The following is a 26,299-nucleotide window of genomic DNA, read 5'->3' as shown; positions in this document are numbered from 1 at the left end:
ACGCCCCACACTGGGGATCGAGCCTGCAACCCGGGCCTGTGCCCTGACTGGGAATCGAACTGTGACCTCCTGGTTCCTAGGTCGGTGCTCAAGAACTGAGCTGCACTAGATGGGCGATAGCTATTATTTTAAACACCGTGAGTGTATGTGGAAAACAAAACTTATTTATAGGTCATGTTCAGCGAGCAGGCTGCCACTTTATAAAGTGAGATGTAGGCAACACAGTTTGAAGAGAAGTCTGCTTTAATTAGACATGTGAAATCTCCCGGTAACAGAAATGGAAAGAATTAATTCTAGATATTGACCAAGTTCCCATTCTTCATTTATACTAAAAATATAAACAGCTTCAGAATGATGATAAGGTTTGGATCTTGCCACCAATATATGCTGAATTCTCAAATATTTGAAGCAGGAAACAAAACATGTGGCCCTTATTTTATTTTACTGAGCTTTATGAGAAGATGCCCCACTGTGTTTTACAATCAACTTCTGAAAAAGCCCAACAAATCCTTCAGAAAGATAGTTGGATTTGTGACCCATGAGCCCACTTAGCTAGTTCTTGGTACTAAAGAATGGGACATTTCCAAGTTCTCAAAATAGCCACCTGATTGATGGAGGTCACCTGTATTTGTTTCTTTTTTTGTTGTTAATCCTCACTTGAGGACATTTTTCTATTGATTTTTAGGGCGAGTGAAAGAGAGAGAGCAAAACATCGATGTGAGAGAAACACATCGATTGGTTGCCTCCTGCATGCCTGACCACGATCTGGGATGGGGAGGAGCCTGCAACCGAAGTATGTGCCCTTGACCGGAATTGAACCGGGACATTTGGTCCGTAGGCAGGTACTCTATCCACTGAGCCAGACTGGCCAGGGCTGTTTCTCTCTCTTAGAGCAATCCTTTATACAGGCAATGCTGCATATTAGCCTGAACTTTCATCAGAGCTAAAGGCAGAACAGCTGATACAATACCCGGCCTCCCTGTCAGCCTTCCTCTCTTGTCAAGACTCAAGATGATCATCAGGCAAATGGATCGTCTGCACTTTCTAAGGAACTGGGTGGAAGAGTGGGTTGGGGAAGGGGCAGCACCCTGAAGGGAGGGTGAGGGCAAGGCCTTGCTAGGCGCACACTTCACAAGGCCCAGGCGAGGGCCCGGCATCTCTCGCCGACCAGGAGGACCTCCAGGAGACTCAGGAGCGATGTTTCTGTGGGGAAGGGCACCCTGACAATGACCATCTGGCTAGACAATGACCCAGGAGCCTGAAATACAAGTTCACAAAGAAACCCGAGAGGCTCCATAAGGGCCTTCTAGGAAGCTCAGACCGGCTGGCACAGGGCTCCAATGGAGCGTGCCATTCGCAGTGCCAGAGGCCACATGGAGAGGAGGTGACATGATGAGGAAGGCCCTGGGGCCCAGAAGACCACTGTGTAGGACGATGCTGAAGATAATAAAAATGCGGTGGCAGGGTGTAGGGAGAGGTTATAGGGTTAAGCCTCGGACTGACCTGCTGGCAAAGTCGCAAACAAGTCCCAGCTTGGAGGGCACAGCCCTCTTAGCATAATTAAGCTTGACCTTGTGACCCCCCTAGATCTTTCCTGGGTAGCTAGTGGGCTGTGGGAGGGGCAGCAAGTGCTGCCAAAACAAGTGAAACTCATAACAACATTGTCAATTACCTTGTTTACCTCTGACTATAAATAAAGCCTCAGCTTGCCGTCTGGATCTGTTCTGTGGCCTCAGCCAGGCACAGAAGATCCACCTAGACCCAGCTTTTTCTCTGTCTGTCTTCTTCATCCTTCACCAGCCCTCCCTCAGGCTCGCCGAACCCTTGGCTGTGCTGGCGTGGCACAGCGGGGGGTCCCCCCCAATTTCTGAGTTCTAAGTTTACAAGAACTTAGTCCATGGTTTTGGTTCAGAGGTATAATGTCAAAAGAGAAAAAGCCATTCTATTCTATCCCTACGAGGCTCCTTCAGAAAGATAGTTGGGTTTGTGAGCCAATGTTTACCAGGGTGAAAGCCTGAGACCAGGGGCAGTGAAGGAGGCCTTGGCTTCATGAAATGATACCCATTTGTCAGGCCCGGCGGAGAAAGAACCCGAGACCCTCTGGATTTCCGGATTAGAAATGATATCCTTGATTGGCCAATGTGATCTGAGAGCTGCAACTGCTCAGGGGTGCAGGCTCCTGGGCCCACCTCAGGCTGCCCAGCAAGCTTACAGGTGTGTCTGCAGCGCCGCTGGGCATCGGCTACGGTGCATCAGAACCGGGAGGTGGGAGATCAGTGATGCCCAGGGGGACAAAGCAGGGAAACGGGGGAAAAGGCAAAATTCTGAAGAGAACGAGGCAGTGGATTCATGGTCAGAATGTAGAGGTTCTAGTTTTTCTATCAATCGACTTGGTATTTTTCCTCAGAGCTGATTTACAGAACATGGGCCAATGGAGCAATCCTGTCCACGTGCTCTCTCTTAGTGGAATGCACAGCCAGGGATGCGCTGAGAGCCGTAACCAGGCACTGCTTTGCTTTCCTAGGTTTAGATTAATTTTAATGTCATCTATCTGTATCATCTAAAATTACTGTAAAAATTACACAAGGGTATATACACCGAGTGGCCAGATTATTATGATCTCTGAACGCATAATAATCTGGCCACTCAGTGTGTGTGTGTGTGTGTGTGTGTGTGTGTGTGTGTGTGTATATATATTAGAGGCCTGGTGCATGAATTCATGCATGGGTGGGGTCTGACCAGCCTGGCCAGTGGTGGTTGGTCAGCCTGCCTGCTGGTCAAACTCCTGGTCGAGGGGACAATTTGCATATTAGCCTTTTATTCTATAGGATATACACTGAGTGGCCAGATTATTATACGTTCAGAGATCATAATAATCTGGCCACTCAGTGTACACACACATACACACACACACACACACACACACACATATATAAATAATTTGTGAGTCTGTTAGAAGCTAAATCATGCCTAACGAATCCGCTTTAAATATCTCTCCCCTTTACAAAACCAACAATGCCATGATCAGCTTCGCGCTCTGCAGTGGCACATGATCAGACATGAGACAGTTAGTTGGAAATAAATGTGGCCACTCGCATCTATTCCACATTACGTAGTGCTTCAACATGCTTAGTTCTTACTCTCTGAATCACACACGAACCCTTGCGGGTTTCTACATCACTTTTTCTAATGAACGCTCACACCATCGCTCCACCGTTCCACACAGAGAAAGGCGTCTCCTCTCCTCTTTGTCAGAAACAATGAACTGTCAGGTCGGGCATGCGTGATTGCGTTCACTTGATTTTTGTGGCCACATGTTTGATCCTTGGAGTTATTTCTGAAACCTTGGGAACTAGCCTAATGCCACTCTTATAGCACCACGCACTTTCCTTAACTTGAGCGAGCCCTTGGGCATCCCACTGCAATGACAGGCCATGCCTTTTGGGTATGCATTTCAGTTACTGGCAAACAAGTGAGTCTTTCGCCTTAAGTGTACACAAGCTTCCATAAAGACAAGCATACCATGAAGGGAAGGTCAAGGTAATGCTCTGGGTCTTTTAGGAGCCAAGGAAATACCAGTGAGGGAAGACTAGCCACAGAACCGGACGAAAGCAGTCTAGTATCCAATGTCACTTGTGCCCTTTCAAACCAATTACCCAACCCTCTGCAGCGCGGCTCTGCGGTAGGAGCGCACCTCTGCCCTTTGCAATGTGCCCCGGGGCCAAGTCCAAGGGCCGGAGAGGGGCCAGGAGCAAGGGCACAGCACACCCTCAAGCTCGCGTTTCTCAGGGGAGGACTGCATGTACCGGGTTCTTTCTGTCCCAGAGAACACGATTGCCAAACGGCACTTGCCGAGTTCTGTAATATCATCTGGCAACCAACCAACGTCATGTTGGAAGGCAGGGGTTTGGGGACGCTTTGGCAAGCTGCTGGGGCGCTCACATGCTGGAGTGTGGGGACAGGGAGCTCTGAAGCCGGAATGACCTGTGACCTGTTGCGGTCAGGGTTGGCCCTACCTGCGTTGTGCTTGGCCAAGTACTTGTCCTTGTACTGCTTCTTCTTCTTGCCGAACCAAGTGCAGCTGGCCTGCTGCTCCTGCTTGGTCTTCTCCATGGCGATGCAGGCCACGCGCCTAGTGTGCGAGGAGAGAGACAGGAAAGACACGGGTGTCTAGTGTTATGTCCATTTAGGAGACAAATCACTGTACATGAACCTGCGTGAATACACTCCTCACACATTTTTTATGTCATTCCAATAAAGCCTGTTCTTTGGCTTTCATGACAATGCCCTGGAAATGTCTGAAACACACCGACTCGTCATACATGATGTGTTCATTGAGCACATACTAACTGATAACACATGAAAGGCCTACACCCATGGTCACGACGTACAGTGGCAAGAGCACGGGCTGTTGAGTTGATACAGGTCTTGTTTGACTATTACAAGCTTTCACCGATTTAGTGTTGGGTGCTTTTAGGGGAAATTGCCATGTATGAACTCATGGAATCTTTAAAGGCACACACCATACATGCTAGCACTCCAGTAGTTTCCTTATGCTCTGTCGGAACCTCAGGCAACCGCTGTGGCTACAGGTCAGCTTTGCATTTTCTGCAATTTCCTATGAATGGAATCATATAGTCCGTTCTCTCTTTTTTTTTTTTTGGCCTGGAAACGTAACATAATGATTTTGAGTCTCATCCATATTATTTTGTGTATCAATAGTTCAATCCTTTGAAAAAATAGATCTTGTTATTGATTTCAGAGAGGGAGAGAGAGAGAAACATCAAGGATGAGAGAGAATCATGGATAGGCTGCCTCCTGCATGCCCCACTGGGGATCGAGCCCACAACCCGGGCCTGTGCCCTGACCGGGAATCGAACCGTGACCTCCTGGTTCATGGGTTGACCCTCAACCGCTGAGCCACGCCGGCCGGGCGATCCTTTCATTCCTAGCAGATATTTGGACTGATTAGCAAAGGGAAGAGCTCAAATCAAGTGCATGGCTGGTGTTTCCCTCATTGTTCCAGGCTACGGGTCCCTGCGTGGTGACCCATTCAAAACGCACTCACAGAAAAACTGGTCGCTGAGTTCCCTAATACCTTTCAGCGACCCAATGCTTTCAAGGTCATTTTCAGCAGCTCATTTTGTACCGCACTTTTCTTTCCCTTCAGCAGAGCTGCTCCAACTGGCCCAGCCCAGCATCACGGGGAACAGGAAGCCAGCTGGCTCGTCCCACTGGGAGTTCTGGGCGTCGAGGCAGCACGCTTTATACAAACCATCCGAATGGGCAGAAGAGGTCTGGAATCCACATAATGAGGTTCAGCAAACGCTCACGATGTATGGTTAACGTTCCAGAATACATTTTCTATGCACGGCCGGTGTGGTTCAGTGGTTGAGCGTCGACCAAGGAACCAGGAGGTCACGGTTCGATTCCCGGTCAAGGGCACATGCCCGGGTTGTGGGCTCCATCCCCAAGAGGGGGCGAGCAGGAGGCAGCCGATTTATGATTCTCTCTCATCATGGATGTCTCTCTCTCTCTCTCTCTCTCTCTCCCCCTGCCTCTCTGAAACCAATACAAACATATTCTAAATGTAAGAATATTTTGGAGGAACATGGACAACTAAAAGAGGCAATCAAATGAAAGTGAGTAACAGAGAAATCCCTTTAGTTAGCGAGACAGATGTGTGGAAAGGAGGTATAAATACCCATGCGCTCAATGCCCTCCATCTCCTGCAGCTAGGTTCAAGTACTTACTGTGGGAGGAAATGGCACAATGCCTAATGCTGACTTTTTAAAAAAATTTATTTATTTTTAATATATTTTATTGATTTTTTACAGAGAGGAAGGGAGAGGGAGAGTTAGAAACATCGATGAGAGAGAAACATCGATCAGCTGCCTGCTGCACGCCCCCTACTGGGGATGTGCCCGCAACCAAGGCACATGCCCTTGACCGGAATGGAACCTGGGACCCTTGAGTCCGCAGGCTGACGCTCTATCCACTGAGCAACACTGGTCAGGGCCTAATGCTTACTTTTTGTCACATGAAACAAAACTCAGTCACAGCTATCTCTTTGCACTAGATTTCTAATAGATTGTCAAAGGACTGACGGAAGTAAAACCTTCAACACTATTAAAATAGTAGTTCAGCTAAGCCCGTGGTCGGCAAACTGCGGCTCGCGAGCCACATGCGGCTCTTTGGCCCCTTGAGTGTGGCTCTTCCACAAAATACCACGGCCTGGGCGAGTCTAGTTTGAAGAAGTGGCGTTAGAAGAAGTTTAAGTTTAAAAAATTTGGCTCTCAAAAGAAATTTCAATCGTTGTCCTGTTGATATTTGGCTCTGTTGACTAATGAGTTTGCTGACCACTGAGCTAAGCAAATTTTAACAATAATAGAAGAAATAGATTGTGCCAAGATATATAGTAATCTGTGCCTCCTCTCAGTTAAAAGTACGGTCTATCAACTGGCTTGGCCGGTTTGGCTTGGTGGATAGGGTGTCGGCCTGCGGACTGGGGGGTCCCAGGTTTGATTCTAGTTAAGGGCGCATGCCTGGGTTGTGGGCTTAATCCCTGGTGGGGGGCGTGTGGGAGGCAGCTGATCCATGATTCTCTCTCACCATTGATGTTTCTGTCTCTCTCTCCCCCTCTCCCTTCCTCTCTGAAAGCAATAAAAATATATAAACTGCCCCTCCCCAAACTGTCTGACTTTAGCCTACTTTCAAAGCTCCAGCTTCCTACCGGACATACATTTAAAGACCTGGCAAGGTAAAGACCAGAGCGTTTGAGAGAGAATCATGGATCGGCTGCCTCCTGCACGCCCCCCACTGGGGATGGAGCCCGCAACCCGGGCCTGTGCCCTGACCAGGAATCGAACCGTGACCTCCTGGTTCATAGGTCAACGCTCAACCACTGAGCCACGCCGGCCGGGTGTGAAACACATTTTATCTTCAAATACCCTGAGTGACACTGAATCAGGGCACCTGAGGTTTTCGCTGGTGGTGGAGTGGAACAGCGGTGGTGACAGCATGTGGAGGGACAAGGAGAGGGACATTAGAAAACTGCAATTCTAACGGGACTGAAGCAGCATATAGGAGTGGAGGGCTCCGCTAAGAGACCATGATGTGACAGGGACCCGAGGCTGTCCACTCACCCTCTCTCTAGACCGGGGGGGGGGGACCTTTGTTCTGCCCAGGGCCATCTGGATATTTATAACCTCATTCGGGGCCATACAAAATTATCAACCTAAAAATGAGCCTGCTCTATTTGGTCAAGCGTTTCATTAACTCACCCCTAAAGCCGTGGCAGGGCCGGACCAAATGATTTCACGGGCCTCATGTGGCCCGCGGGCTGGGCGTTCCCCATCCCTGCTCGACACCCTCCTCTCCTTTATGTAAAACAAAGATCTGACTGGGTAAGGAAGTAGGAGCTCACTAGATGCTGAGGATTCAGAATTCTGGAATGACTAACTTGACTCTTGTTTGGCTAGTGCAGGGGTCGGCAAACTCATTAGTCTACAGAGCCAAATATCAACAGGACGACGATTGAAATTTCTTTTGAGAGCCCAATTTTTTACACTTAAACTATATAGGTAGGTACATTGTTATTAATTTAATTAGGGTACTCCTAAGCTGGCCTTTGCTAAAAACTCAAGGGGCCAAAGAGCCGCGTGTGGCTCGCGAGCCGCAGTTTGCCGACCACTGCTCTAGACTGTGCCTCTGGGCAGCAAAAGGCACAATTTAAAATATTGGCAGTGGTGTTGAGAAAGTGAATGTGTGCAGTAGGGGGTGTGCAGGAGGCAGCTGATCGATGTTTCTCTCTCATCGATGTTTCTGGCTCTCTATCCCTCTCCCTTCCTCTCTGTAAAAAATCAATAAAATATATTTTAAAGAAAGATAAAACAGGTTTGACACTAGGAAGCAATCGTCTCAGGCTGAAAAGCGGACAGGCAGGCTTCCGCTTTTGTGCTGAAACAGAACAAAACGAGAAACACGTACCACTCCTGCAGCTCCGGGGAAGGGATGAGGCCCGCCGTGCCGTTTTTGGAGTTTTCCAGCTTGCCCTGCCACCAGTTGTGATCGTCCTTGCTGATGATCTGGATGACGTCGCCGACCCGGAAGCGGATGCCAGCCTCCTTGCAGGGGATGAGGTCATCCTTGGCCGGGTCATACTCAAACTGCGCTCTGACATAGATCTATGGGACAGGGGCGTGTGAGCGCGGCGCGGGGGGGTGCGGGAGCCGCAGCGCCACCCTGCCAAGCACATCCCGACGCTTCCAGCACAAACGGGACAGTGGATGGTGACACGAAAATGATGCGTGGGACTACAACACGGAAATCCGCTACCGCTACCGACAAGGGGCTGCTTCTGATGTGCTGGCCCTTTAAATCTTTGCTGCTTTTATTTCTTTGGGGGGAGCACTTAAGATACTTGCTTACTGAGACTCAAGACTTCATCTCGGTGTTTACTCTAACAGAATAGGCCTATCCCAGTGGTCGGCAAACTCATCAGTCCACAGAGCCAAACATCAACAGGACAGCGATTGACATTTCTTGTGAGAGCCAAATATTTTAAACTTAAACTTCTTCTAACGCCACTTCTTCCAAATAGACTCGCCCAGGCCGTGGTGTTTTGTGGAAGAGCCACCCTCCAGGGGCCAAAGAGCCGCATGTGGCTCGCGAGCCGCGGTTTGCCGACCACGGGCCTATGCCGATAGAGATGTATGCTTACCATTTAAAAATCGGCATTATGTCTAGTTGGTGTGATGGATCCATTGTCATGATTACGTGGCAGCCAACGAGCAAGAGCGCTGTGCTGGGGTCTTGCCCCGGGATGCCTGCTCGGTGACTGGCAGTGTGTGCACGCAGCTGACTGACTGCAGTGTCATTCCAACAACGTACAGAAGCATTTACAAACAGTCTTAGTGTTGGGAAAGGATGTAGTGCCTGGCCAGCATGGCCCAGTGGTTGAGCCTCGACCTATGAACCAGGAGGTCAGGGTTCGATTCCCAGTCAGGGCACAGGCCCGGGTTGCGGGCTCCATCCCCAGTGTGGGGCGTGCAGGAGGCAGCCGATCAGTGATTCTCTCTCATCATGGATGTTTCTATCTCTCTCTCCCTCTCCCTCCCTCTCTGACATCAATAAAAATATAGTAGTTAAAAAAGGGTGTAGGCTTCATATTTGTGTTTTACGCTTCTTAGAGAAGACACATGCGCGTGAGTCCTAGCTTTGCCAACGTGACGCGTGAAATGAGCACCGAGTTCCAGGCTTTGAGTGTGATGATGTGCAAATGTAATGAGTAAATGTTATAGAAGGAAACAGACTAGCACCCCAGGGGCTGTCCGATGGCAGCATTTTGAGAATTCCTGGACTTCTAAGTGCTTTAAGGCACGGTGCGAGGCATAGAGCGCTGGATCGCTTCCTGAGTCTTAATGCTCAACTGTGGGTGGATTCCGTCAGGTGCTGAGCCACGCCAACCTGAACTCCACACCTGAGTATGTTTTCCGACCACAACTGTTCCCTTTCAGTTTCTTTTCAGAAACCCCGCCTATAAAATGAGCCAGTCTCTGCATTTGCACCTAAAAGTCATCCTTTGTAAGAACTGCAAATTACTGCCCCTGGCTGGCAGCCCTCAAGGTTTCATGTTGGGACTAACAGGGCATGCGAGGCCTCGATGCCAGGATGTGTATTCTTCATTGTCAATGCCTCTGAGAAATAGCCATGCAAATACAAATGATTGAAAGGACTTCAAATTTCATAAAATTGTTACTTCAGGATGTTCACCAGGATGTACATTTTAGTTACTCTTACAATCCCAGAAATTTCATAACCTTTACCATTTTGTCCCACCCCAGCCAGAGCCAGGCCCGTAAGACCCCCAAAAGGCTGAATTCTTAATCACTGAGACAGTTCTCAGGTTGAAATTACAGTAACCATCGTAGCTACAAGGGTGTGAGGGGAAAATCTTTACAGTGAATTAGTCATGTTTAATGTGTTAAAATGAAATGGTACAAGCTCTCAATGCTCAAATGTTATGGTCCAAAATGCAGACGTTATGGGATGGAGAGGGTTAATAAAGGATCGGCTATTAGCAGCTCATTTTAGAGAAGTTTCTAGAGAGGATATCTATTCACCTGTCGTCCTTTTGGTTGGGTAGTTGATGGCAAGTCCTGCAGAATAAAGCCAACCCAGGAGAAAAATTTTCATTTACTTTTCAAGAGTACAAGGAAACTTGTGTGTTCTGTTACAATATGGTTAAAAAAAATGAGCTAGATTTAAGTTGTAAAGAGATAATATACATTATTCCAGTTCTCAGAAATGTTGAACTAGTAAAAAAAAATTAGCCATTTAGCAGCAAGCTGAAGAAAGCAGGTAAGTTTAAGCAGAGAGAAAATGTGTTGCTAAGCAACAACTCAGCATCTTCAACACAAAAGCCACGGCGTGTGAAACAGCCCTACTTAAACAACCCCAACCAAAAAGAGCTGTTGCCCTTTTCAGCTTCGTCACCGCCACCATTCCATTTAGATTTCGAAAAATCTGATGGCTCCATGGATTTTCACCATCTTATAAGTATTCAAGGTTAACTGTCAGAATGAATTCCTTTATAGCCTAGTTGAAGTTGAAAATAAAAGCCATAGGGAATTTTCTTCTGTAATTTCACTTCATGATATCATTCCATTTGAGATGATGTCTAAATTAGTTAAAATTTTACCCGATAACAAAGTTGATATATTTTTATTTTAATTGCAAAAGTTGACCGATTTTTACAGGGCAAATTCATGGTCAGGAAAGAGTGATACTGCTGCATTATTTGAGCTTTCAGTACTTTGAACAGCAATACCACAACTCAGAGGAGACTCTGTTACCCCAAATATTGCATACTTGCACCTGTAAGTGCTTCCATTTGTTTAAAATAAACTAAAAACAGTTCTTTTCATATATCAAAATGGAAAGTTCTGGGGGAAAAATAGAATTCCACGTTCAAGTCAAAACATAAAGTACTTTGTGTTAAAGATGTGATAGCAGCGTGGCTTAAGTGCAGTTTGAAGCCAGTTCCTTTTGCTTTTCATATCCAGGCAAGGTTTGTAATTCACAAAAATATGTGCACGTACCACAAAAACAGAGGGCACACCAATTCGTAAACGTAGATAGCGGAAACTAAGGCATTGTCGCTCAGAATAGACCACTACAAGCCCGAGACCCAAATGCCTGCGCTGCAAAATCTGGCCAGTTCTTTCTCTTTCTCAAATTAAAAAACAGTTAGAAATGTCAACACATTTCCAGTTACACCCTTAGCGTCAGTTTGAGCAAAGTCATAAAGACTAGTGGGGTGACACGGAAATATCGGGGGGGGGGGGTGACCAAAGGAGTGTTGAACTGCATGTCTTCAAATTTAACTGGTGGAAGGGGTTTTATCGAGAAGACAATGTTGAGGAAGATTTTTCCAGGAGTGAACTGCATTGTCGCTGTAGTAGCCTCGTCTATCGGCAGAAGACATAATTGCCACTGGACACATGTAACTAGAACACTCATGGCAGGTGGCACCAACAGAATTGTCACACTTGGCCGTGTGAAGCTCGAGTTCTTACCGAAACAGAATTGTTAGTGCTGCTATGACCATTAGCTGGGGACTGCCTGGAAGTGGAGGGGGAATCTCTCTGAAATAAGACACAAGGTTCATTAACAGACACCAGCACAGAGACAGAAATATTCACACATCAACAGTTGCAACCACAGTCCGACAACCATTTCCTCTGAGGTGTCAGCTGCGAAGGTGCCACACTGACTTACTTGCGTGATTTCACAGAAATCAGAAAAAAACAAACTTTGCAGTTTATTCACACATTGTGAGCGATGACTGTGTCATTCATGAGCCATTTCTCTCCTGTCTCCCACATGCTCTACACTTTGCTTTCTCTAAAGGAGACCCAGAGAGTGGCTTCATATTAGAACCCTACCTAGTGCTATGAAAGGACAAACATACTATACCACTATTGGGCTGAAGACCCCAACTGCCTAATTCGTATTAAAAAGTAGGTTTAAAAAGTACTGAGTAAATTTTTTGGTACCTCAATGTCAAAAATGACTGAGCGACTCCATTTGAAGTGAAACTAACATAAAAAACAAAAAAAAGACTTCTTATGTTGTAACCACTTTGGGCTCTTTCTAGGACAAATATTTTCAGAGGCTCGAGATTATTCTTTGAATCAATCCGCTAAAATGACCTAAAGAATAAAGGTCTCTTCTCTAGCATATATCTGTGTCTTATTCTTATTTATAATATTTGTCCTATTCAACGCACTCACGCTCCTTCCCAAGACCCCCTCCCTTATTGTCCAAATCACTTCTACGCGAAGACCAAGGAGAGGAAGGAAAAGAAGTGTTTAAACCTTTCTGGTTTAGTAGAGTTCTCTGAATCCTTTGAAATGTGCATGCCTGCTTAAAAGACATGTCCCCCCCCCCGCCCCCACCCAGAAGATTTAAAGAAAACTTCTGGCCCGGCCGGTGTGGCTCAGGGGGTTGAACGTCGACCTAGGAACCAGGAGGTCAGGGTTCGATTCCCAGTCAGGGCACAGGCCCGGGATGTGGGCTCCATCCCCAGTGGTGGGGCATGCAGGAGGCAGCCGATCCATGCTTCTCTCTCCTCATGGATGTTTCTGTCTCTCTTTCTTTCTCTCTGAAATCAATTTAAAAAATAGAATCTTCTTCTAAAATAAAATAAATAATGGGATCCCTTAGATGAACCTTCTCGAACGTCAGGGGGATACTGAGGCAGGTGGCCAGACGGGCAGGGCTGGGGCTGGGAAGGGACCACCCTTTTGCTGACCGGCCACAGGGGAAGCAGGCACGAGGGGGCGCTTCTAACGTAAGAGCAGAGAATGTACATGGGTCATACTGGTCCCCATCCCAAACCTAGTTCAAGCACTTAAAAAACACGAGAGAAACCTGTGGGATCTTAATCACTGTCTTCTGGGTAGTCAGCCAGAAAAGACAAAAACCCATCGCGGTTACTAAATTTCTTCAATCATAAGAGACGGCCGGGAGCATGTGGGGTTTTAGAAGATCAAAAAGTGACCTGGTCTCTTGCCCAGCGAGGTTGGGGTGCTCGGGAACCAACCTCACAACGACACGCCGTGGAGCAGAGCTAGTTCTGCATTTTCTGTGAGAACACAGACTTCACTGAAGTTCCAGAAAAAGCCACCAAGAGGAGCTCAAGACCTGAGATGAACGGAAACTCCCACCGCCGTGGCTCGCTCCACACGCACTTGACCGAACTACACATGTGAGATGGACAGTCTTGCTAGAGGGCGGCCGGGTCATGGTCATGCCTCCTGCAACCCGGCCTGAGTGCAGAGCCCAGTTCCTGCACGGGCTCCACCCGGCTCCCTGCCGGGCTCAGAAAGGGGGTGCTGGGATGTGTGTGCTTCGTGTGGCTGTGCGCACATGTGGAGGATGCACACACATGTGCAAGATGCACACACGTGGAAGATGCACAGGGAAGAACAGGCTTCGGAAGTACCCCCGGAGCCGAAGGAGCCGTGGCCCCCCTGATGCCAGTGTGCGTTTCCCAATAGAAGAAGGAGAGCTGTCGGGATCGCGTTTAGTCACCAACACGAAACTGGATGAGACAGGCTGGGCAGTGAGCCCCTCTCTAGGCTCAAAGCCCAGCGCCGGAGAGGACCCGGGGGCTGCACTGCTCCAGAAAACTTGCTCACCGATCGCCTGACCCACCCCACGCGTGCCGTTTCACGGAAGGTTGCAAAAGGCCCCCTTCCTCTGAGAGCACCCGCTAGCCACTTCCCGCGTCCCTCCAGAGGCCTGGCCCGTGATCGGACTGCCTCTGTCTTGACACCGAAAAGAGACCGCCTCTCGGATTCTTGGAAAGAAGAACAAGAGCCATCTGGGTGGCTTCTCAGCAAGGGAAGTGCCTGTACTTCCTGGAGACGGTACCGCAACTCATTCTTTCCGCACCCCCCCTGCTCTTGCTTTGTGAAGGCTCGGCCGTCATTGGGAGCGTCTCTAGGTTTTGCTTCGACGCCGGCCCGCAGGAAGTTCAAGTGGAAGTCCCCATGGAGGCAGGGCTGAGTAGGTGGAGGGGACCTACTCTGTTCCGTTATCTTTGTTGTAAAATTGGTGTGCAGTGATCAACAGCACAGGCAGAAACGATTTCCCAGAAAGCCAGAACATTCAGCCAGGAGCAGACAGTGAGTGAGGGGCCCAGGGGAGCCGGGGGGGGGGGGGTAGGGGGTAAAGCCATTACCTCACAGGACGATGACTGAGTGCGGTAACTGGGCACGATCTTGAAGGTGATACTCCCCCGCATTTCCCGCTGGAGAAAGAAAGGACAGTCTTCTTAGCAAACCCATGTTGCACAGAAAACATGTTAAGAAGCTGCTCAAAACATGTGGGGGCAAGGAAGGCGAGGCAGCTGCGAGCACCGGGGCCTAGACGGAAACCAAGTTACTAAGCTCACGGTGCAGTGCAGGGCCTGGCCCATACAGCAGAGCCCCGACCCCGACCCCGACCCCGACCCTGACCCCGACCCCGACCCCGACCCTGACCCTTTCACAGACACAAATACAAAACACGCTAAGTGACCTGTCTTTCCAAAGTAGGAATCGCAGAGGGAAGGCGGGGGAGGGCGGGTGGGAGGTGATCAACCAAAGACCTTGTATGCATAGATGCATGGCCCGTGGAGGCAGACGGTGGGGAGGCGGGAGTGGGCTGGAGGGGGTCAGTGGGGAAAAAGGGGACATATGTAATGCTTTCAACAATAAAGACTAAAAGAAGTGAATAGAAACTGAATTGGGTAATCAAAAAAGTAAATACCTGAAAATTATGTTTGGTACGCTCCAGCATGATGCTCTATGTCATAAATTTGCCTTTTATTTCATAACTAGAGGCCCGGTGCATGAAATTCATGCACTCAGTGTGTGTGTGGGACACACACGGACAGAAATGGCCTGATCTACTAGAACTTTCCTCCCCCTGTGCTGTGGAGAAACCCCACACAGCTGGCTGTGACTCAGCCAGGCAGGAAAGGGGTTTGACATGGCTGAGGTCAGCAGACGGAGGTCACTGAGAAGCCAGTGCAGTTATGCACAGCTGGGAAGGTTTGCTTTAAACAGCTGCTCGAGAAAAACCCCAGCAGATAAAGAGGAAAGGAGAGAGCTAAAGCCCACACCGCTAAAGACGGCCCCGTGTTTCCAAACTCCGCTGCTTACAATCATTTTCCTAGGTGTCAGTTTTCAGGAATGTTGCGGAAGTTCAAGTGCACACCCGTGGTGGTCCCAGCCAGACTCGGATCACAAAAGACGGCCCCTTGTTTGTGCGTGAATAAGAAGGCTAACAGACTGAAAGCCAGCCTTGGACGAAGAAAAAGAAACTTGCGTCTACTCACGAGCATTTTCTGCAGCTGTTCCACTGTTTGGTTAGCCACACTGATGCCATTGATTTCTCGAATTTCATCACCCACGTGAAGTGTGCCTAAGAAATTTCACAAGATTATAAACACGCGATGACATATACTTTTATCATCCCAAGAAAGCAATGCAAGCAATTGAAAAAAACTAAGCTCAACACGGAAGGGCAATATTTCAGAAACAGGGACAGGTTTGGCTCACGAGTACCCTCTCACACAGGCACATCTACGCTGGGAGACACCGTTTGGAAAGGTGGTGTGGGCATCTGGTAATTTTTCTGAGATAGGCAGTGTGTATAGTGGTTTAAAGGTACAGTTCCTAGATCCAGCCTGTCTGGGTTCCAATCCCAGCTTCATCGCCCACTAGCTTTAAGATCTTGCATTAGTCTCAGGTGTAGGCATAGAGATTAGACAATTATACACCTTGCACTGTACATAGTTATTACAATATTATTGACTATGTTCCCTATGCTGTACTTTACATCCTGTGATTATTTTGTGTCTACAAATTCGTACCTTTTAATCCCTTCACTTTTTCATCTCAGCCCCACAAACTCCCCGCCCTTCCTGCAACCATCAGTCTGACCTTACCATTGAATCAAACTCCAATTTCCCAAGTTATAAGTGGTATATCTCACTCCTGGATGAATGAGACAATTCTTTTTAAAGTTTTAAAAATTTTTGAAAAATGTTTTCTTTATTTGAGAGAATGAGGAAGGGAGAGGGAGAGAGAGAAACATCACTGATGAGAGAGAATCATGGATGGGCTGCCTCCTGCATGCCCTCTACTGGGGATCGAGCCCGCAACCTGAACATGTGCCCTGTCAGGGAATGGAACCGTGACCTCCTGGTTCATGGATGGATGCTCAACCACTGAGCCACGCTGACTGGGTGAGAGAGCAATTCTTGAACTGTCATTAAATTTAAATATATACATCTCATATCCTAGAATGGGTGTCTTCCATATATCCTGGGGCCCAATAGGGTACTTTGCTCTATCTTTCATGGTCTCTACCAGTGGTCGGCAAACTGCGGCTCGCGAGCCACATGCGGCTCTCTGGCCCCTTGAGTGTGGCTCTTCCACAAAATACCACGGCCTGGGTGAGTCTATGTTGAAGAAGTGGCGTTAGAAGAAGTTTAAGTTTAAAAAATGTGGCTCTCAAAAGAAATTTCAAACGTTGGACTGTTGATATTTGGCTCTGTTGGCTCATGAGTTTGCCGACCCCTGGTCTTTATGAAGTCAGGATATAAACAGTGATTCACACTCCATCATCTACAGGCGAACAGGAACAAATGACTAAACCTGAAAGATAACTTCAATGGATCATTTCTATGAACCACGTATTTAACAGATCTTTTATATGGCTCATAACAATACTTTTTCCATGAGGCTATAGGACAAAAGGGAGAAAGAATCACATATGAAACTTACCTTGCCTGTGAATCATGCCCCCATGCATAATTCTTGCAACAATACAATGATTTAGCTCATTCATTTTTAAAGTGATTCCCTGTAAAAAGATAAGTAAAAATAGAATTACTATAAGATGACACTCGTTTCGCATTTTTGCATCTATATTCAAGAGGGTTACTGGTCCGTAGTTTTCTTGTAATGTCTTTCTCTGGTTTGGGTATCAGGGTAATTCTAGCTAATAATAATAATAATAATAATAATAATAACAACAACAACAAATAAGTTGGGAAGAATTCCTTTCCTTTCATTTTTTTGGGAAGAGTTTGTGTAGAATTAGTGTTATTTCTTCCTTGTATGTTTGGTAGAACTCACCAGGGAAACCACCTTGCCCGGAGTTTTCTTGGATGATTTTTAACTACAAATTCAATTTTTAAATAGTATAGGGTCACTCAGTTTCTGTAGAATCTGTAGTAATGTCACTTCTCTAATGCATGACGTTAGTAAGTTAGTGTCTTTTTCCCCCGATCGGTCTGATCCTCTCAAAGAAAATGTTTGTTTAATTGATTTTCCCCTATTGTTTTCTGTTTTCTATTTCATTGATTTCTACTTTGATCTTTATTATTTATTTTCTTTTACTCACTTGGAGATTATTTTTTTGCTTCTAGTTGAGGTCATTGATTTAAGACATTTCTTTTAAAAGGATCTTATCTCTTTTTAAAAAATGTTATTGATTTGAGAGAGAGAGAGAGAGAGAGAGAGAGAGAGAGAGAGAGAGAGAGAAACGTCATTGATTGCCTGCCTCCTACATGCCCCCCACCTCGGCTGGGCCCTGACTGGGAAGCGAACCAGCAACTCCTTGGTGCATGGACAAGGCTCAACCCACTGAGCCACACCAGCAGCAGACATTCCTGTTTTTCTAACATAGATGCTTTGTGCTACACTCCCTAAGTACTCCTTTAGCTGCACACCACAAATTCTGACATGTTGTGGTTGCATTTTAATCCACTTCAAAATAACTTTTAATTTCCCTTTTGATTTCTTCTTTGACTGACGGTTTATTTGGAAATGTGTTATTTAGTTTTCAAGTGCTTCGGGATTTTTCCAGAGATCTTTTTGTTCTTTTATTTCTACCTTAATCCCCAGGTGGTTTGAGAGTATACTTTGATGTTAATATAGCCATTCAAGCTTCCTTTTGATTAACGACATCTTTATGTAGAAAGCATTTCTTACAGGCAATATAGAATTGGGTCCTGCTCCCCCCTAATCGGACAATCACTGCTTGTTCATTGGAGGAACTTAAACTAGTTACACTTAATATGATTATTGATACAGTTAGGGATAAATATATTTTCTTGCCTTCTTTTGGGTTAATTTCTTTTTATTCTAGTTTCTCTCCTGTGCTGTCTTACCAGCTATAATTCCATTTTGTTGCTTTAGGGTTTATAGTACACATTTTAAACTTACCGCAGCCTACCTTACAGCCGTCTATGTGCACTTCCTTCCTTTTGACCTTTGTGCTGCTGTTACACATTTTACTCCTACGTATGTTATAAACCTCAAACATATCATTATTTTTGTTTAAACTGCTAGTTATCTTTGAAAGAGATTTAAATGATAAGGATGCCCTTTAACATTGCTTTTTTTTATTTTATTAAATATATTTTATTGATTTTTTTACAGAGAGGAAGGGAGAGGGATAGAGAGTTAGAAACATCGATGAGAGAGAATCATCGATCAGCTGCCTCCTGCATACCCCCTACTGGGGATGTGCCCGCAACCAAGGTACATGCCCTTGACGAGAATCGAACCTGGGACCCTTCAGTCCGCAGGCCGACAGTCTATCCACTGAGCCAAATCAGTCAGGGCCCTTTAACATTTCTTATACTGTAGATCTAAGAATTGTTTTGGTATTCCTGAAAATGTTTTTATTTTACCTTTATTTTTTAAAAAATATACTTTATTGATTTTTTACACAGAGGAAAGGAGAGGGATAGAGAGTTAGAAGCATCAATGAGCTGCCTCCTACACACCTCCTACTGGGGATGTGCCTGCAACCAAGGTACATGCCCTTGACCGGAATCGAACCTGGGACCCTTCAGTCTGCAGGCTGACGCTCTATCCACTGAGCCAAACTGGTTAGGGCAATTTTACCTTTATTTAAAAAAAAATTTTGTTAATCATCACCTGAGGACATTTTTTTCCCACTGATTTTTAGGAAGTGGAAGGGAGGGGGAGAGACAGAGAAACATCCATGTGAGAGAGACACATCGATTGGTTGCCTCCTGCACGCGCCTGGACTAGGGCCGGTGATTGAGTCTGCAACTGAGGTACATGCTCTTGACCGGAATCGAACCTGGGACCTTTCAGTCTGTGGGCCGACGCTCTAACCACTGAGCAACCAGCTAGGTCTTACCTTTATTTTTTGAAAGATACTTTTGCTGGATTTAGAATTGTAAATTGAGTTTTTTTAAACTTTCAGGACTTTAAAGACGTTTTTCTTAACTGTACTTTTCCTGATAAGGAATCTAATATCTTCCTTCTCTCTGTTCCCCTGTATGTAATATTTATTTTGTTAGTCTCTGTTTTTAAGATCGATTTATCACGGGTCTAAGCAAGTTGATTAGGATGCGCGTTGGTGCTGCTTTCTTCCTATTTGTGCTTGGAGTTCATTGTGGTTCTTGCAGCTGCAGATTTATAGTTTTCATCAAATGGGGAGTGTTTTCAGTCATTATTTCTTCAGATACTTTTTCTGTCAGTGACCCTGCCTGAAGCTGTCCCACAGCTCAGGGGTTAGACAATCTTACACTTTACAGTGTCCCCTGAGCTGTCTTAGTACTACCTGGTACCATACGTTGTTATGACAATATTATCGACTTAAAATTCTCCCCCTCTCTTTTGTTTTGTAGAATTTTTATTCCTATGTCTTTGAATTCCCAACATCTTCTTTTGAAAGGTCTAACCTGCCATTAATCCCATAGGACATTCTGGGGCTAATTCGAATATCTGTCAGTTCTGTGTCAGTTTTGATTGATCATTCTCCACATTATAGGTCACATTTTCCTGCTTCTCCACATGTCTAGTAATCTTTGATTAGATGCCAGATAGTGTACATTTTATCTTGTCGCATGCTTGGTGTTTTTTTAAAATTCTTATAAATATTCTTAAGCTTTTTTTTCCCCTAGGATGTAGTTCAGTTACTTAGAAATAGTTTAATCCTTTGGATCTTTTAAAAACAATATATTTCTATTAATTTCAGAGAGGAAGGGAGAGGGAGAGAGAGAAACATCCATGATGAGAGAGAATCATGGATCGGCTGTCTCCTGCACACCCCACACTGGGGATGGAGCCCCCAACCTGGGCATGTGCCCTGATCAGGAATCGAACCCAGGACCTCCTGGTTCATAGGTCGACTCTCAACCACTGAGCCACGCTGGCCGGGTGATCCTTTGGATCTTGCTTCCGAGATCTGTTATGCAGGTTTGGAGTCATTCTCCATCCGGGGCTAATTATCTCTCATTCTGAGGCAAGACCTTCCCAAGCAGCCTACCCCGCACCCCACGGACTGGCCCTCCAGCTGTGGGGGGACCAGGCCAGCGGTGTTGGGCACTGGTCTCTCCCATCCTTTTGGAGGGTCTTTCCTGAGCTCCGGGGAGTTTCCTCCCTGGATCTCCGGGGTTCTCTCTGCAGCTCTCCCTTCTCCAGCCCTCTTCCCTATGGACTGCAGGTGCCTTGGGTTCCGCAGACTTTCAGCTCTGTCTCCTCAATCTAGGGCGCCTGCCTGCTCGGCCTCAGTGACCCCGCCCTGTGCTGGGGCCTGCAAACTCTCAAGTCAGGAAGATTGGGCCACCACAGGGCCCAGCTGTTTACTTCCTGTTTCTTAGGGATCACTTGCTCGATGTCCGATGTCTTGAAAACTGTTCTTTCATGTAATTTTCTCCGTTTTAAACATTTTAAAAAATATATTTTTAAATTGATTTTTACAGAGAGGAAGAGGGATAGAGAGTTAGAAACATCAATGAGAGAGAAACACCAACCAGCTGCCTCCTGCACACCCCCTACTGGGGATGTGCCCGCAACCAAGGTACATGCCCTTGACTAGAATCGAACCTGGGACCCTTCAGTCCGCAGGCCGACGCTCTATCCACTGAGCAACACCGGCTAGGGCAGTTTTAAACATTTTTTTGGTTGTTTCAGGTAAGAGGGTAAGTCTGGTCTCTGCTTGGGTTGGGTGCCCACTCCTGAACCCACCCCAGCTTGGGGTCAACTCCTGGCCTTTCCTTGTTTGCATAAGCTTCTCCCCTATTGTCTAAGCTCCTTCAAGTTTGGTCCTGATCACTGGAAACTAAGGGAGTCCCGATCAATAGAGAAGTAATTACAAGTGCGATATTACAGAGGGGACAATAAGGGTGTAATGGGGGTATTTTATCCTTGGGGGGTAGACCTAGCACAGGTGGACACTGTATAAGTTCTGAAATGCAAAGAGATCCTATGGGTATATCTTGCATATAATAGAATGCTTTTAGTAAGAGAAATAAGAAAGCAAAAGAAGATGTATTAAATGTAATAGAACTACACTGAGTGGCCAGATTATGATGATCTCTGAACGCATAATAATCTGGCCACTCACTGTGTGTGTGTGTGTGTGTGTGTGTGTGTGTGTGTGTGTGTGTATTAGAGGCCCGGTGCATGAATTCGTGCATGGGTGGGGTCCGGCCAGCCTGGCCAGGGGGAGGGGACATGGGCGGTTGTCCGGCCTGCCTGCTGGTCGAACTCCTGGTCGAGGGGACAATCTGCATATTAGCCTTTTATTCTATAGGATATACACTGAGTGGCCAGATTATTATGCGTTCAGAGGTCATTCCCATTTTTATGACAACCAGTCAACAAGAAAAACACACACGTTCTCTGGGATCACAGGAGACAGGAGAGGGAATGGCTCCTCTTGGGGGACTTGACGGGGAGCTTCAAGGCCACCTCAGACTTTCTGAGAAAGGGAACTTGGGGACGCAGTTGTACCCTATCCCTCCGTCTGGCTCTCTGTCGCCAGCCTTCATAGAGGCGACCGGGCAGCCACCACAAAGCTGCTGCAGAACACGATGATCACAGGGCGCCCTGGGCCGCCTTCTTGCGGTTCACTCCACCTTCCTGTCCCCTTCGCGTGGCTCCTCGCCCCTTCCTCCTGCCTCTCTGACAGCCTGCTCTCCGCGGAGCCCTGGCACAGGTGCGTGCAGGCGGCCCTGTGGCAAGTGACCTCTGCGAAGGGCCCACGGCTTCCCTGCCACTACGTCGGTCGCGTCTCAGCTAGTCATCTGCGCACAGTAGGCCCTCAAGCATCTGCTAAAGGAGCGAATGAATACAGACAATGAGTGCGTGGAACATTAGACTTGCAGAGCGGGGTGGCATCTGGGGGGTCAGTCAGTCAAGGATGCTTTGGGCCACACTTGCCAAGCAACGTGTGAGCAAGCTAAGGCCCACGGACACGCGATGATTTGCCCGTGGCCCCCCTAAGCCACTACTGCCCATGCTCTTAAGCCAAACAGGTGCGTGGAGAGCTCCAGAAGGGGCGAGGAGCAGTGAGAAGGACAGCCTGCAGCGTCCACGGGCCAGGGCTCCCCGGAATTGCAGCCTTTAATTGGGAGAGCAGTGGGCACCTTTCTCAGGAAGGCCATTTCTTTCTCTCTCCGCAACCCCACATCCCTTTTCTATGCCCGGAAGAAAAGCTATGGATGCATTCCATTGGAATTCCCCCCCTGCAGATCTGATTCCTCCCCCAAACCTGTGAAACCCTCAAGGCTAAGGTCATCCTTGACGCTTGCTTCTTCCTTGTTTCCACTGGGAATCCATTATTGAGGCCCACTGGTTTTACCCTTTTTTAAAATATATTCTTTTTGATTTCAGAGAGAGAGAGAGAGAGATAAACATCCATGATGAGAGAGGATCATGGATCGGCTGCCTCCTGCACGCCCCCTACTGGGGATCGAGCCCGCAACCTGGGCGTGTGCCCTTGACCAGAATCGAACCTGGGACCCTTCAGTCCGCAGGCTGACGCTCTATCCACTGAGCCACACCGGCTAGGGCTGGTTTTCCTCTTTTGTTAAATCTTTCCACTTCCTTCCATCTGATGTCCATCCTTCCAGTTCAGTCCCATCATCTCTCCCCTGTGTTCCGATACTAACGGCCTCTTGACTGGCCTCTCCGTGCCCACGCTTGTCCTCTAATCCGTTCTCCGGAGTGATCATTTCCCAAATCAAAATGTGCTCTTATCTTCCTGCTGCTTTAAGATGAAGAACGAAATCCTTCCCATGACTTCCAGCAGCGCGCCACCGTTCCTGCCGCTCACCGTGTTTTCTCCAGAAGTTTCTGCACCTGCCACTTGCTATGCCTGGATGGTCCCTGCCCTGCTCTACCCGCCCTGGGCCTGCATTTGCTCAGGTAACATCCGGGAGCCTTTCTCTGATCCCCCCAGTCGAAGTCAGTTCTGTGAGAATGGGGCGGGGGGGGGGGGGGAGCATCAATTCTGGCTCCACGCTATTGGGAAGCACCGAGAAAGTGATGCTAACGGGGCAGATGCCCACGGGAGCCCTTCCCGGGGTAGAAGGCCTTGGGGCGGAGCTGCATGCTGCATGTCCCTGTGGCCACGTCACTCAATTCTTCGAATGCCTTCCGAATGAGTCTTCTTCTGGAAACCATGAGACTTACAAAAGGATGTTTTTCACAGGGCCATTTTAGACATTCACTTTTTCTCTTTTTAAAAAAATATATCTTATTGATTTTTTACAGAGAGGAAGGGAGAGGGATAGAGAGCCAAAAACATCGATGAGAGAAACATCGATCAGCTGCCTCCTGCACACCCCTTACTGTACACATTCACTTTCTCAACACCACTGCCAATATTTTAAATTGTGCCTTTTGCTGCCCAGAGGCACAGTCTAGAGCAGTGGTCGGCAAACTGCGGCTCGCGAGCCACATGCGGCTTGTTGGCCCCTTGAGTTTTTAGCAAAGGCCAGCTTAGGAGGACCCTAATTAAGTTAATAACAATGTACCTGCCTATATAGTTTAAGTTTAAAAAATGTGGCTCTCAAAAGAAATTTCAATCGTTGTCCTGCTGATATTTGGCTCTGTTGACTCATGAGTTTGCCCACCACTGCTCTAGAGCAATGTACCATGCATGTCTTTTTTTAAAAAAACAACACGTTTTCATTGACGTTAGAGAGAGAGGAAGGGACGGAGAGAGAGAGATAGAAACATCAATGGTGAGAGAGAAGCATGGATCAACTGCCTCCTGCACGCCCCACCCTGGGGATCGAGTCCGCAAACCGGGCCTGTGCCCTGACCGGGAATCAAACCGTGACCTCCTGGTTCCTAGGTCGATGCCTAACCACTGAGCAACACCGGCCAGACTATCTTTTTTTTTTTTTTTTTAAGTAAAGTCAAAGAGCAGGTGTGAAAGAAGAGGTGGGAAGGAGAACCCGACCTGCCTTAGGTGTGATGTCAGCACAGCGCTGTGGGCAGCGGGGGGGGGGGGGGGGAGAGGGGGGGGGCCTGTGTGAAGTGAGGATCTGGAAGCGGATTCCCTCCCTTCTCTCCCCGCTCCGAGGTGTAGAGGCTGGAGTCAGGTGCTGGCATTTTGGGAGGATCGAGAACTTTCTTTCCTACTCACCATGGGCTCGTCTGTGTTCTTCTGGAACTGCACCAGGCGGACGCGGGTCACGTTCTCCATGTCCATGTCCCCGTTGGCGCTCTCCGGGGAGTCACCGTTCAGGTAGGGGGACGTGGGCGGCGGCGTGACCCTCAGCGCCTCATCGCTGTAAACTTCATGGGCCACTACGTCGTGAGTCTGAAGTAAGGCCTAGTATTTCCGGAAAGAAGTCACATCTTAATAACAGTACTATTCCAGGAGAAATCGATTCTATAAACACGCATTCAACCATCCTCTGCCTCTCAAAGGTGTATCTCATCTACAGAGAACTCAAAGCATGTTACACCTACATATAACTACACCCCGATCTCTTTATCTTTCTTTAAAATATATTTTATTGACTTTTTACAGAGAGGAAGGGAGAGGGATAGAGAGTTAGAAACATTGATGAGAGAGAAACATCGATCAGCTGCCTCCTGCACACCCCCCCACTGGGGATGTGCCCGCAACCAAGGTCACATGCCCTTGACCGGAATCGAACCTGGGACCCTTCAGTCCGCAGGCCGACGCTCTATCCACTGAGCCTAAACAGCTAGGGCTATACCCTGATCTCTTTAGAAAATCTATTTCATTGATGTCAGAGAGGAAGGGAGAAGGAGAGAGAGAAACATCCATGATGTGAGAGAATCATGGATCGGCTGCCTCCTGCACGCCCCACAACCCGGGCATGTGCCCTGATCAGGAATGGAACCCTGACCTCCTGGTTCATAGGTTGATGCTCAACTAGTGAGCCACACTGGCCGGGCACCTTGATTTCTTTATGACAAATAACCATGATGCTTTAAAAAAGAATGAATGAAAAAAAAATAAAAAAATAAAAAAGAATGAACGCATGCATGAATGAGTAAATCAATGAATGCACATGTTTGTTGATTACCTGGGTTAGAGGTATTGTCTGATGTTATAAGAAAGTACCAACTAACCTGTTTGTTTGTTTATTTATTTACTTTTTAATCCTCATCTGGGGACATTTTTCCATTGATTTTTGGAGAGAGTGGAAGAGTGAGGGAGAGACAGAGGTTGCCTCCTGCACGAGCCCTGACCAGGACCCGAGCTGGGGAGGAGCCTGCAACCAAGGTACATGCCCTTGATCAGAATCGAACCCGGGACCCTTCGGTCTGCAGGTCAACGCTCTATCCACTGAGCCACACCAGCTAGGGCCCAACTAACTTGTTTGAAGGGTGACATAATGCAATTTCAAATAATTTAGCAGAAAGACTCATCTGTAAGTAGGGTGGCAAATTGGTTCTAGGGCCCAACATGGGAACGGATTTAAAAAGAAACGGTGCCATAGTTGGTGTACTGAGTAGCTATCTTTCATTGATAGTGTTAACAATGACTCTGCTATACAACCGAAAGGATGAAGATATCACATACGACATGGAGCTAAAATCTAAACCTACGTGTTATTTTTATTCATTTCTATTTTTTTGGAGCACTTGACTGAAAAATAAGTTGACAATCATCATTATGACTTCCTTTTGCAAAGCCTGTTAACAAGGAAAAAGTGATTTCTTTGTATTGATATCTGCATATGTCATCTTGGTGGAGCTGGATAACAAATTTCCCTAAAAAAGGATATTCTTTGAGACGTACTATGCTTTTGGTGCCATCATTACAAAGTTTTTAATAAGCGTGAACAGCCCTGGCCGGTTTGGCTCAGTGGTTAGAGTGTTGGCCCTCAGACTGAAGGGTTGTGGGTTCGATCCCTGGTCAAGGGCACGTACCTGGGTTAGAGACTCGGTCCCCGCCCTAGTTGGGGTGCGTGCAGTAG

The 26,299-nt window shown here is 47.2% G+C and overlaps 1 protein-coding gene across 7 annotated transcripts in view; it reads right to left on the bottom strand.

The window, feature by feature from the left end:
• CASK (calcium/calmodulin dependent serine protein kinase) overlaps window positions 1-26,299 on the bottom strand; it is a 291,959-nt gene that overhangs the window by 21,093 nt on the left and 244,567 nt on the right. For 2 of the 7 annotated variants that reach the window (XM_054714350.1, XM_054714367.1), the window contains exons 14-20: window positions 24,487-24,675; window positions 16,845-16,923; window positions 15,392-15,477; window positions 14,252-14,320; window positions 11,580-11,648; window positions 7,990-8,186; window positions 4,017-4,132 (exon numbers count right to left, since the gene is read on the bottom strand). In XM_054714350.1, the coding sequence (XP_054570325.1) occupies window positions 4,017-4,132; window positions 7,990-8,186; window positions 11,580-11,648; window positions 14,252-14,320; window positions 15,392-15,477; window positions 16,845-16,923; window positions 24,487-24,675 (805 nt within the window). Of the gene's footprint in view, window positions 1-4,016; window positions 4,133-7,989; window positions 8,187-10,124; window positions 10,161-11,579; window positions 11,649-14,251; window positions 14,321-15,391; window positions 15,478-16,844; window positions 16,924-24,486; window positions 24,676-26,299 lie in introns of all 7 variants that reach the window. The other 5 variants (XM_054714353.1, XM_054714354.1, XM_054714355.1 and 2 more) reach the window with 3 other exon arrangements.

The sequence above is a fragment of the Eptesicus fuscus genome, chromosome 1 (assembly GCF_027574615.1).
Source record: "Eptesicus fuscus isolate TK198812 chromosome 1, DD_ASM_mEF_20220401, whole genome shotgun sequence".
In the NCBI taxonomy this organism is placed as follows: domain Eukaryota; kingdom Metazoa; phylum Chordata; class Mammalia; order Chiroptera; family Vespertilionidae; genus Eptesicus; species Eptesicus fuscus.
The sequence above is the reverse complement of the archived record's forward strand: the minus strand, read 5'-3'. Positions and strand labels throughout refer to the sequence as shown.